We start from the raw sequence: 13,436 nt of genomic DNA, 5'->3' as shown, positions 1-13,436 counted from the left end.
TGGGCCACAACTCTGTAGGTTTGTCGGGCAACACATCCGATGTTAAGGGTGCACTGTGGTGGTTTGGCAGTGTGGCAATGGCTTGTGGTTCTGGAGCCCTATTTATTTGCTTTCCTCATTTACTGAAATGCTGTTGCTGCTGCTAGTAATGGCTAATAACATCGAGTGCCCATTGGATGCCAAATACTTTAAGTGCTTTATGGACGTGGTTTTATTCTTTGAGGTAGGTCCTATTATTATTCCGCTTAGGAGTGAAGAAACTGAGGCTTAAGGAGGATAAATAACAACTTGTTTAAGGTCCCATGGATGTGTATGAAACAAGAGAGCTGGAACTTAAATTCACCGAAGTCTAACTCCAGATTCTCTGCTCTGAACTCCTGTGCTCCGGTGCTTCTAAAGATCCCCTCTCTGCGCCCTGTAGAATCTACTGCTGATGTTAATTAAGGTCTCAAAAAGAAATAGGATGCCTTATTGAATTACAGGCTGTGTAGGGGGAAAAGACGTATAGTCCATGTATCAATGATTTCGATAACATATGCTTAGCGGCAGTTCTAGAATGAAATCTAAGACCATTGTTCTCATCTGATCTTAACTACAAAAGTGATGGGGTAATGTGAATAAACTTGTCTTGATCAGTTTACCTGAAAATGGTATTAGTGAAAGCAGCAGAAATGTGAATCTATTTTGTAAAAGGTCCTAATTAAAATACCCTAGGACGAGTCTCCGATACAGAGAGAGGAGGACATTATGTTTTCTAGGTAATATTAAGAGGCTGTCCTTGCTCAGGAGGGCTTCTAGCTGGAGAGGGCAGAGGCAGGAAGGCTGTGCCGGGGTCCCTGTAGTACCCCAGGGAGGAAATAATACATCCGTGCAGGAGTGATGGGGCAGAATGGAGGGGTGCCTGTGGGGACTCGGGGGGCGGACTTGAGAGGGCTCGGTGACTGATTGGGGGTGACCGATTGGGGCTGACCGCAGAGGAGCAGCCCCACGGGGGCCGGCCGGTGTTTGCTGCCCTTCCCCTGGGGCGGGAGGTGGGGAGGGAGGCGCAGGTAGGGTGAAAGAGGTCAGTAGGTTGGTGGTGTTTAGGTAGGAACTGAATTTAGATAGTTGTCTATGTCGGTTTGGAGCTTAGGAGACAAATACGGGCTGTAAAGAATTTTTTGGCACTTTTTAACAGCTATTTGTTGCAAATTCTTGGTTGGACTCTTAATCTAAGCTGTGGTGGTGGTGGTGGTGGTGGGTGGGTGTGTCTTGAGCCACAAGGGGTGGGGGGGTGTTAGTCACTATGCTACTTGCAAACTGATTATTTTCATAGACACTTTATTTCTTAACCCATTCAATTGAAAATTTTTAGAGTTCTGATTGGAATGAATATGGGGGAATAAAACATGCCAGTCTTTTGTCTTTCCTTTTTATTAATGAAGCTATAAAAATGTACTATGTTACATAATTTTTATTATGAGTGTGAAGTCTGTGAATAATTAGCTCCTTTATAGAGAAGGCTGCACAGGAATGAACACGTGGTGAATTTACCGCCCCATCCCACCCCCAGCAGTTTATCATGAAAAATTTAAAACATACAGAACGGTTGAATTATTCAGTGAAAATCTGTACACCCACAATTTTGATTCTGCATTAACATTTTACTATACTTGCTTTATCACATCTCTGTCTAACCATATATAATTTATTTATTTTGCTGCATTTCAAAAATAAAGTTATAGTCATCAGTGCTCTATTTCCTAAGTATTTCAGTATGCATGTCATTAACTAGGGCTGAGTGTGCCATTTTTATTCTTTTTAAGGTGAAATATATACAGTGACATGCACAGACCATCGGGTGACTTTTGACAGAGTGCACACATCTGTGTAACCCAAACCTCTTTCCAGATGCAGAACATTCCAGGGCGATGACAGAGCCCCCTGAAGCCCCCTCCAACGTCATCCTCACTTTCACCCTCTCCCCCATAGATAAATCGCTGTTCTGATTTATTTCCACTATTGATTAGGATTTCCTGTTTCCGAACTTCACCTAGGAACCCTAAAATACACATTCTTGTAATGCTTCCTCACAGCAACATGTTTTTGCTATTCAGCTGTGTTCTTGCACGTATCGGTTGTTCGTCTTGCTTGGTACTGTACCATTGTTTGACTAAACCGCAGATTGTGTATCCATGCGACCGATTCCAGGTTGTGGCAACACTCAGCACTGGGATGAAAGGGCCAGAGGGTCAGTGTATGCTTAGTTCTATAAAAAACCATTATCCTTCCAAGTCGCTGAACCTTTTTATGTACTCCTGCCAACGGGATGGGGATTGCCGTTGTGTCACATTCTAGCCATTCTGGTGGGTGTGTTGTGGCATCTCATTGTGACTTGAATTTGTATTTCCCTGATGATTAATGATGATTAGCACTTGTACGTGGATTTACCAGCCGTTTATATATTGTGTTTTGTGATCTCTCTCTAAATTATTTGCCCAGTGTTTTATTGGTTGCCTGTCTTTGAATTATTTAGTTGCAGGAGTTTTCGAAATACATCCTGGATATATGTCAGATTTATGTTTTGCAAGTATTTTTTCTCATCTGTGTCTTGCCTATACATCCTTTCCCTCCCTGCTTTCCTTCCTTTCTGTAACAGCTTTATTAAGATATAATTCATATACCATACATATGCATTTCCTTAAAGGTGTTTTTTAATGAAAGAGTATTTTAACTTGCCTACCTTTTTCTTCTGTAATTATTGCCGAAACCTTTGCCTACCCAGAGCTCATGACATTATTCTCCTGTGTTTCCTTTTAAAAGTTTTATGAGTCTAGCTTTTATGTTTAAACCTATGCGATGTCTTAAATTAATTTTTATATTGTGTGAATGAAATACGGGTTGATTCATGTTTTTCTTTATGCATATTTAATTGTTCTAGTACCATTTATTGAAAAGACGGCCTTTTCTGCACTAATATGTCTTTGTGTCTTTGTAAAAATCAGTTGTCCCTGTATGTATCAGTTTATTTTTGGACTGTTTTGTTTCATTGATATATTTGTTTCAACTTACTATCTGTAAAATTGGGCGTATTAACAAGTATCCACCAAACAAGGTTGTTGAATAAATAAATGAATTAGTAAAGGCAAAGCACATAGAACAGTGTATGACACTTGGTATTATATTCATATTAGTATTTGTTTTTATTCTAAATATCATTACCATCAGCACTGGCTCGGTAATTACTTATGTCACTTAATTGTTTCTGGGTTTTAGTTCTTTCATAATGTGAAGAGATTTGGATTCGTTATGACTATAACTAACTGGGGACATGTCAGTCTGTACTAATACTGTAGGTAGTAATTCATTAATACATTTTTCTCACTGATTTTGTTATGATGTTTGTGTATGCAGTTAAGTAATACTTTGAAACAGAGCCTCCACACATATTTATTTATGGAGAGTTGTAGAGTTCAGTCTCCTGAAACAGTTGATTTTAATTAAAAAAAATCATTTGCTCTGTTTTTGTTAATTAATCTTCAGTACTTCAGGAGAGGCAGGAGGGCTTGAACTTGCCTGTGCTCCTCAGTGGCGAGCCCTCCCCTATGGTGTCCCCCTGGCCCCAGCCCCGAGCGTTGCCCAGGTGCGGCAGGTGCCCATCCAAGATACTTTCCATCTTACTGGCTGCTTAATATCTCCTTCTATTTCCTGTCCAATATGATTTCATTTTCTTTGTCTCTACAAACTCATAAATTTCACACTAGTTGTCTCTTTTCTTGTGTGGTTCTAAGAATATTGAAATTGTACATTTTCATTTTCCTTATTATTTCTTTCCAGGTTTCTTGTTGGCAGAGGTAGGTTCTTTTTGTGGGCCAAGTTTATTCAAGTAAGAGGTATTCATAATTAAAGTCAAATAGTACCACAAAGATTTATTTTTAGGGGGGAAAAAAAGATTCCTCTCCTTACTCCTAAACACATGACGGCATGTTTACTACTTTAGGGTACTTTTTTCCCCCTTACTACTTAGCCTAACAGTTTAAGAAGTTTTTTTCATTCCACAGGATAACCCAACAGATTTGTTTTCTCAAGCATGCTATCTTCGTTAAGATACACTGATTGTTTTCTTTGGTTACTGTGGATCAGGTATGACTCTAGATTGCATTGGTACTTTGCACGTGCATATAGATGTGTGGCATACAGAGTTTAGTAGTGACATTGCTCTTTTTACATTTTTTTTAGACCATTAGTATTTCTTAGGAACATGAAAGGTATGTAACTGTGTGGTCCTGATGGGAAATGTTGCCTTTCTGCTTATTTGGCGCTGCCATCTCGCAGATGGTTTTCTTGCCTTGCAGGAAATAAGCTTGTACGCCGCCATTGAGTGTGTCTCCTGTTTGTCAGTGGCGTCCACAGTGTTTCTCCTGTGTCCTTCCGTCAGGGAGCCATGACAACACCTAACTGTTGCTACCCTACCACGCGGCTCCCCGGCCCTGTTCTTAGCAAGTGGGGTTTTTTGTGGGGTTTTTTCCTGATGGAATATGAAAGGAGAAAGCTATTTAGTATTTCATAAGTGTACACTCTAATAGAAGCCCTGGTATCTAATAATGGTTAGTTAATGGAACTAGTTAAAGTTTGGTGTCTTTAAAAAGGACATATACCTTTAGATATTTTAGCTTGCTTGGTAACATTATGTGTCAATTCTGTATCCTTTTTCTGTAAAGCTTTTAGTGTTTGCCTCCTGATGAGAATGCCACATTATTTTTATTTCCTAAAGTGTGCCCATCTTTTATCTCTAAAGATTCAGCTTTGGTTTCTTTAAAGTGGAGCGAGAACTCAGACATACGTGAAGCACTCTGGATACAGCGTCCTGCTTTACATGTGGGATCGCCCCCTTTGTGTGTGTCTCACAACATTTTAGTGACTCGCCTTTATAGAAACTTTCCAAAACTTTTCACTTAATTTCATACAGTTTCTGCATACTCACATTACATAATTACAAGTACAACCGGAATGAATACATTTGTTCCCAAACACAGCTGACTCCTGATAAGCACGCAGGCCAACGGCCGGGAGCAGAAGTGGGCAGGGTGATTAGATAGCACCCAAGCTCTGAGAGTCTCCGGTGCTAATGGTGTGTGCTGTGGGCGGAAAGGAGAGGACTTGATAGATTGTCTCCTTGGGCATTGGAAGTCCGAAAAGGGAACTTTGGCATATTTTCAGGCTCCCACCTGTTACAGATTTTTACTTTTTACTGTTAATCTCTCACTACTTTTCAAGTCACTTCTTTAATGAATCTTTATTAGGAGGAATGAAAAATGACAATGGCAGCCCTTCAGGGGCTTAACGCCTGATGCTGGTGGAGAGAGGATATGCGTAGTGTATTGTGATAACGTGGAATGAGTCCCTCTTTGGGGCCAGAGAGAGGAAAAGCTTCCAAGAGGATGTGACACTTAGGTCTAAATGTTGAAGGACAGCCAGCATTAGGTGGTAGGTGTTTGGGAGGAGGTGATGCGCAGTGAGGTTATGGAGGGGAGGAGGCGGTGCAAAGGTGTGGGCAGGCGTGGCGGGACTGTTTCTGCGCCTGTGCCGGAGTTTTGACCGGCTCTGATCGCGTGCCCCAGCGGCAGGATGTGGAGTGCTGTGTGGCGCACTTTACATGTTCAGCATTTGAGAATTTGAGGATGAGCATCAAAGACAGAGGCCAGATCACGGTGGACCGTGGTAGCCATGCGACAGAGCCAGAGTTTACCTGGAAGGGAGTCTTTGGAGTATCTTAACCGGAAGAGTGACATGACTAGATTTGATTGAGAAAAATATCCAGAAGCATTGGGAGTTGGGAGTAAAATTGCATCAGAAACACCAGTTAGGAGGCCGTTGAAATAGTCTAATCGAGATGCTAGGGAGGGCCCGAATTGAAGCTTTTGAGCATTGTGAGCAAAGGAATCTAATGAATTAGAAGTCTCTCGGGGTAGAACTGATGGGCGCTTGGTGGGGCGATGGGCGGGGAGGGTGGCGGAGAGACCCCTGTGTCCGTGGGGTTACCCGAGCACAGGGACTGAGGGCAGAGGACTGAGAGCACGGGAACTCTCTTCGTGACTGTTCTGGTGCTTAACCCGGTACGGGTCATGATCGTCATTGTTTCCTTTCCGATGTGAGGAAAGCACATGTTTACCCTGGTTTGACTGTATCATCTTTTGTAACTGGGATGGCCCAGCTCAGTTTTTCTGTACTCTAGGAGCTGTGGGAGGTAGGTGTGAACAGTGTTTGAGTTGGCTGGAAGCCTTTTTAATGCTTGAAATGTGATGACATTGGAGGCTTGTGCCAAAAGAATTGATATCAGAGGACAAGATGGAAACCCTGCTCTTCAGATTCCCTACTTTTTTTGGTGTGACTTCTTCCTTCGTATTTCCATCTTCTGTGTAACCAACCTCTCGGTTCATGGAATGAATGCCTTGGTATTGTAACAGCTGAGGTGCTAATTCTCCTTCAGAGTAACCTCTCTCTGTGGCTGGCAGTGTCATAAGGTTATTGTGCAGACCCTGGTAACTTACAGGGGATTTGAAGATGAGTGACATTCTCCTTTTTCAAAGGTGGTGAAGACATGTTCCCATATGTGTAAAAATACATGAATCGGGACCATGACTTTCCACAGTGGCATTCTTTACAGCAGGTCACACATACTTGGGGAGTATCAGTGACAGGCCAGGTGACGGCATAGCTCCCCTCCTGCCTTTGGCGGTCCCCTCCTCTTCCCGCCCCTCTCACCTGTGCTCCGCGCACCCTGCCTGCCATCCTTCCTGCACGCACTCCCCCGCGCTGCCTTCTCCTGGTTCCTCTTCGGGCTTCAGGGTCACCATATGTATGTCTCGCCCTGGCCTCCGTGCTTCCATTATTGATTTCTCTACCGCCTTCCTGAATCCTGTCTCTGTCCCCGTAGCCGCTAGAGTCATCCTCTAAAAATGTAAGGCATGTTCTGCTGAAAGCCCTCGAGTGGCTTCCCAGTGCATTTGGAGTGGAATGCCCACTCCTTCCCGTGGCTCAGACATTGTCTCCTCAGAGTCGTGCTTGTTGAGAGATTAGTGCCCAGTGTGAGAGCCCAGGGAGATGCAGTTATTTCTGGCTTTGGAGACCCCAGAAAGACTTAACAGAGAAGTGGGATTTGGTCCAGGTCTTGATAAGGAGGATTTCATTGAGATGAAGTTCTGTCCTGAACAAGTGCTTAAAGAGAGTCTCCTGCGTGCTGGGCACTGTCGTGGTCCTGCTTTCTTTGACGAGTAATGATTAATGAGTGGTGTCTTTGAAAGAAAGTTGTTATTTGCAACTGCTTGGCTGTATTGCGACCTCAGTAAATAGCCAAGCGATCCTTAATTTGCTTGAATACCAGGGAGCTTTTCATTCACTAGTAACTATGAGAATAGGATTTGGCAACATTCTCTACCATCCTATATACCTGTTCAGGAAATTTGACCATATTCAGGAATGAATTACTTGACAAAGCCACAGAATTGTAATGTGGTGTCATGGTTTTTGCACTTAAAAAGAAAAGCCAGCTATCTCTAGCCTTCTAATGCCATGTTTTTATCTTAAAATACAAAAGTTAACATCAGGAAGAAAAATGGTGTCGATACTATATATACCAACTACATTTGGTCATAAAATGAAATTTTTGTTTACAACTAACTTAGTGCCTAATCTTCACAAAACTATACCTGAGTAATTTACTGATTTAATCTTTTGTAATTCCTCTACTGACTCAGGATGTTGAAGGCTTTGACCAGGGGTTCATTATGAGGCTTGTTATGATGCAGAGAGAATGGCCATAAAATAAGTATAAAATTTTTGGGTGTTTTTGCTGTGCTGCTTAGATTTTTTTTTTTTTTTTTAAACTTTTCAGTAGCTGTGGTTCTTACCTCTCTCCCTTGTTACTTTCCCTGGAAAACTGCACGTATGTGTACGGTTTCAGCATTTTAGAAATTCACTCATTGACCTTTTCAGCTAGAAGTCTTCCAAGAGAAGGCTGGAAACCCCTGCCAGAAGAGCCCATGAGCTGTCCCATCCAGTTCTGGTGTGACTAAGGCCAGTCCTACTTTAAAGCGGACCCTCTTAAGTATGTCACTGGATAAGAGAGAAATTGGAAAAAAAAAAAAAAAAGAACACATGGAGAATTGTATAGAAACCTAGTTACTACATTTATAGTATATTACAGTACATTGCCTTAATTGTGAGGTTTTTAAGTTCCAGAATATCCTCATTTTATTAGGTTTTGATGATCCTTCCCAAACCCCCAATTTCCTGTCTGGCAAGTAGGCCAAAATAGCATCAGCCCCTGTATTGATTCACCCAGCCTGCATTTGGAGTTGAGGAGCCCATGAAATCCAAAACAGGGTCGTCTCTGGCTTATTTCTTGCGCACCTGTAATTGGGGTTGACATATTGAGTGGCTTTCTTCTCACGTCACAACCAGTTCTGTTTTTGGACACCATCTGGGTGCCCAGCAGCTCAGTTAGTTGTGACACTATCGGGAGGTGGCACAGATGCCACAGGCTAAGGGCTCAATCCCACAAGACTTTCCCCGCTTCCGATGCTGGCTGCCAGTGGGGTGCTTCGGCCACCCTCTTACGCCCTGCTGACTACAAATTCAGGGGTTCCCACGACCCCCCTTCCAGTTTGATAATTCACCACCTTGACCTCCTGAACTTGGGAAGGTGCCTTACTTACTATTACTGATTGACTGTAAAGGATGCCGCTCAGGAAGAGCTAGATGGAAGAGACGCACAGGGCAAGGTGTGGGGCGGGAGCAGCTTCCCCACCCACTGCGGGCATGCTGCCCACCCAGCACCCCGCCCAGAGCTGTTCGGGCGTTTTTATGGAGGTTTCATTACATAGGCATGATTGGTGAAATCATTGGCCATTGGCGAGTGACCTCAATTTCTGGCCCTTCTACCCACCCAGGGGAGAGGGGTGGTACTGAAAATTTCAACCCTATAATCGTGGCTTAGCATTTCTGGCAACCGGCCCCCACCCTGAAGCCTCATTAGCATACCAGAAACTCTCCCGCTGCTCTGGAGGTGCCAGGGTTTTTTTTTTAGGAGCCCTGTGCCAGGAACCGGGACAAAGACCAAATATTTTTTATACCGCAGGATGTCTTTCTCTAGTAAGAAAGGTCCTCATGTTGTGGAAAGGAATGGAAAGACTTGGCTTGGTTTGTCACTCAGCCCCAGCGGGCGGTGTCATCTCCTTCTGGCTGGCCCTTGATGTGGCTTTTCGGAGTGCCGGATGTCTTCTAGGACTGCAGAGTTCTTTGGGCTTATCCTTTTCCTTCACAGCTTGTCACCAGATGCGTGAGGCTCTTGCTGCCTTCCCAGCAGCGCCTCAGCTCTCACCCGCACCTTATTCTTCCTTCTCTTTAGCCTTGGCCCCTCTGGTGCTCCTCGGCTTTGTTCAGAGTTGGATTTGTGTTCTGAACACCTCATTTTGAACTTTTCTTTTCATCTTCATTAGAAAATGAATCAACTGAGTTTTTTGCTTTTTTGGCCTTTGTTGGCTGCTTCGATGTGTTCACTTGGAGATGTCTTTGTTTTAGTGGTTACAGCTTTCCCAGGGATGCGGAAGTCACCAGGCATTTGATTGCTGACTGGTGGTTTGTAGGATAAGCACTAGTTCAAAGCTGTTCGGTTAACCCTGCGCGTCTGCCTTTGGGGTGTCTCCAGGCACCTGCTGTAGAGCCGGGGAGGAAGAAAAGGTGGAGGAAGAAGTTGGGACAGTATCTCTAACTTTCCTGGTTTGGGAATTTTTGAAAACTTTTTTCCTTCTTTTTTTGAGGCATGGAATGACCTGCTGTACAAAATAGGGGTTTTCTGTTGCCCAGCTTTTATGGTCCCGCTGTGACTTTTCTTGAAGAGACAGTATTTCTTGAACCATGGGAATCATATTGTATCTCCAAAAATAATAGTTTTTAAAAACTGGAAAACACTTATCTTAATTAATCTGCAGATTTGTTTATTGAATTGTGACTTACAGTTAGTAGTAAATTTGTTTCTTGGCTTATGTGCTGTAAGAGGCACTTTGCTTTACCTTGTTTCATGTCATCTTTCTGTAGGGCTTTGTAAAATTGTCACTGAAGTGTTTCTCTCCTGAATGGTGAAGAGATTTCAGCTGTTGTGCTGACAAACACTCTAATCAGGCTTTAAAAAATAATCCCAGCTTTAATCATTGGCTTGTTTTTATTCCCAGAACTATTTTACCAAAAAGTTTCAGTGTATTCTATCATAGGGTTTATTTCAGTGCTTGCGCTGCACAAATATTGTTACAAGTTTTTATAAAATTTCTCCAGTGGAAGATGAGAAACAGTTATGGCCCCACCGTTCTGAAGCAGTGGTATTGCTCGGTGCCGTGACCTCCTGTGTCTCCAATGACCCCCTGTCATCCGATCACTCAGCAAGTCAAATAAAACACATACACAGTGTTGAGAGATGGGGCAGAAGTGTGGGCAAGAATCATGGAAGTGACTTTGTCTCTGAGGACATTGCGGAAGAAACCATATGATTTACTGTTTAAAGCCTTTGAAGCAAAAGTAGGTTGGAATGAGCAAAGCTTTGGTTAAAGAGGGGGTTAGATGAGCTGCTCCAGAGCCGCTGTGTGAACCACGGCTCAGGCATCAGATAAGGCCCCTATGCAGGGACTGAGTTACTTGGATTAATAGTCAGCACAGAGCCAACGTACCTGCTTTCTTCTGTTGCTCACTTTTTGTGTTTGATTTTTTAAAAATAAAATGTGGCATGATTAAAGTAAAATTCAAGTCCATCTTTTTTCCTCAATGGTGTTAGAGGATTTTTGAAAGATGAAACTAGTGCTTAGTATGAATTAAGATCATCTCCCCTCATTCTATTTGTTCATGTATCTCGGTCTTACTTGATAACAAATAATTGAAATGAAGCTGAGATTTAAAGCCATTATATTGGAATTGCTCTTTTTAAAAAAATAATTATCTGTGAAGGTTAGAATTAAAATCTAGAAGGATCCCTAGAAAGCAACTCATTTTACTTTTTCATTTTTAAATGAAGAAATGTGAAACATAGGGTGTTACCTTGCCCAATGGGAATCAAGGACCAAGTCACATTGCCAGCCATTGGTTATCAGTGACCGTTCTGTGTCGTAAGGGGCAGATAAGCTTATTAGAATTTGCTGTATATACACACCCTGAGGCACACCTGATGATGAAGGTGGCTTTCAGTAAAGCGGCATCCACAAACAGGCCCCCGATATTATAAACATATATACGATTAAACAGACGATCACTAATTTATACTTGTAGTTGTATTCAGTTTAATGAAAGTGTTAGATACTCACATTTAGAAGAAAACATTTGTATGTGTGTGTCTGTTGCCTGTGTGTTCATGGCTCCTGATCGCCTCCTCATGATCCCTCATTACTCTTTATTTTTAAATCCATTAGACCGTACCCACAGAGGCAGGAAGCTTCTGTCTTGTTCACTGTCGTTTCCAGCACCCAGAACAGCACTCATTGTTGCCTGACTGCCAGGTCGGCTGACTCTGTAACTCTGATTTATATGGCTTTGCGGGCAACCTAACGTATTTTAAATATCTCAAGTTTGCTTTTTTTTTTTTTTAAACAGTGAACAGAGTATCTGTCAGGCAAGAGCTGCTGTGATGGTTTATGATGATGCCAATAAGAAGTGGGTGCCAGCTGGTGGCTCAACTGGGTTCAGCAGAGTCCATATCTATCACCACACAGGCAACAACACATTCCGAGTGGTGGGCAGGAAGATCCAGGACCATCAGGTAAGCGCCTGTTCAACTCTCAGTCACCTGGCATCGCAGAGGGGCTTGGAATGCTCTGTGAAAGAAAGCAGGGCTTCACAACTGTGGTCAGCGTAGTCCCTACGGGGAAAACACAGCCCTGGAGAGCAGCCCTTAAAGTATCTAAATGTTGGCAAAAAAGAAAGTGAATATTTAAAAATAATTAGGAAGATGTCTTTACAAGTAAGGCAATTCCCAAATGAAGCACTGACATTTTTTTTCATAAGAGAAGCAGTCTATCCTGTGCCTTCTAGCTTTTGACAAATGGAGTGTTTTTAAAATGTATGGAAATTTGAAAACAGTTCTAAGTAATTCATGACACCAACATGAAATCATTATGAAGATTAGAGAGTGTTTAGAAAGTAAGGAAGTACTTAGACATGAGTGACAAGTTGTTACGTATAGAAACCTGTGGGATGTGTACGCTGCCCTTAGGTGGACGAAGCTCAGTGACGTGCCGTGAGCTTAAAGAGGAAGCAGAAGGAAATGCTGAAAGTAGATAGAAAGTATTAACGCAAAAGCTGCCCTCCTGAATAGGAACATTGGCAAACGGAAACTAAAAAAAGGACAGGTTACAAATAAACAGTATTAGGATTCGAAAAGATATATAGTATGAAAATAAATTACTGTACAATAATATTATGAATAACTTTATGCTAGTAAGTGGGCCATTTTGTAGAAAAATATAATTTACCAAAACTGGCAGAAAAGTGGAACTTAATAGACCTACAATCATAAAATATATCAATAGTTAATATTCTACCTAAAATTTTATAAAATAGAGGGAGTCAGTACAGAACATTTATAATCAAAATGTAAAAATCTTCAAAACACTACCTGTTAGAAACAAATTGTTTTAAAAACTAGTCTTTTATGAGGCTTGCACAGTTTTGATGTCTAAAATGTAGAACGGTTTGAGAGAGGAGAATTATAAGCCAGCCTCATTTATACACATTGATATAGAAGTCCTCAATAAAATACTAGCAGGCCCAATTCAGCAAAGTACATGAAAAAGAAAAAGACTACCTCTGGACCATAGAGGGCTTATCTCTGTCTCAGTAATATAAGGATAGTGTAACATTAGATAACCTAGTATTGTAATCTACTGAGAAAAGCACTTGGTAAAATTAAAATCTGTAGCTAATAATTCTCAGCACGTTTGAAAATGAATTTTCTTAAGCTGATAAGGGTGACTAATATAAACATTCAGCAAACATCGTCTAGGGCAGGACAGTGTTGGGAGAATTTCCATTAAACTCAGGAATGAGTTGAGGATTTCAGCTTTGATCATTTAGCATTGCAGAGGAGGTCAGTGGTATGAGGATGAAGAAATAGAAGCTATAAGGAGTGAAAAGGCAGAAACAGCTGATTTTAATTCACTGGTGATACACTTGCCTACCAGAAAAATCTCAAGAGTATACAGAGATTAAAATAATACAACTAACAAGATTGTTCAGTAAGGTTGCTGGATACAAGATCAGTATATAAAAGTCAGTAGCATTTTTGTATAACTAGCAAACAACAATTAGAAAATACAATTTTATAAAAATACTAATTGGAGTAACAGAAATGATAATGTACCTATGAATATATCTAATAAAAATTGGTTTCCTCTTATTCCAGAGTACCTTGTTATATT

General features: G+C 41.7%; 1 protein-coding gene across 5 annotated transcripts in view; it reads left to right on the top strand.

The window, feature by feature from the left end:
* ENAH (ENAH actin regulator) overlaps positions 1-13,436 on the top strand; it is a 101,005-nt gene that overhangs the window by 37,651 nt on the left and 49,918 nt on the right. For all 5 annotated transcript variants that reach the window (XM_054576649.1, XM_054576652.1, XM_054576651.1 and 2 more), the window contains one exon: positions 11,614-11,779. In XM_054576649.1, the coding sequence (XP_054432624.1) occupies positions 11,614-11,779 (166 nt within the window). The remainder of the gene's footprint in view (positions 1-11,613; positions 11,780-13,436) is intronic.

The sequence above is a fragment of the Pteronotus mesoamericanus genome, unplaced genomic scaffold (genome assembly GCF_021234165.1).
Source record: "Pteronotus mesoamericanus isolate MK-2021 breed Mesoamerican mustached bat unplaced genomic scaffold, CSHL_Meso_final contig_347, whole genome shotgun sequence".
NCBI lineage: Eukaryota > Metazoa > Chordata > Mammalia > Chiroptera > Mormoopidae > Pteronotus > Pteronotus mesoamericanus.
The sequence above is the reverse complement of the archived record's forward strand: the minus strand, read 5'-3'. Positions and strand labels throughout refer to the sequence as shown.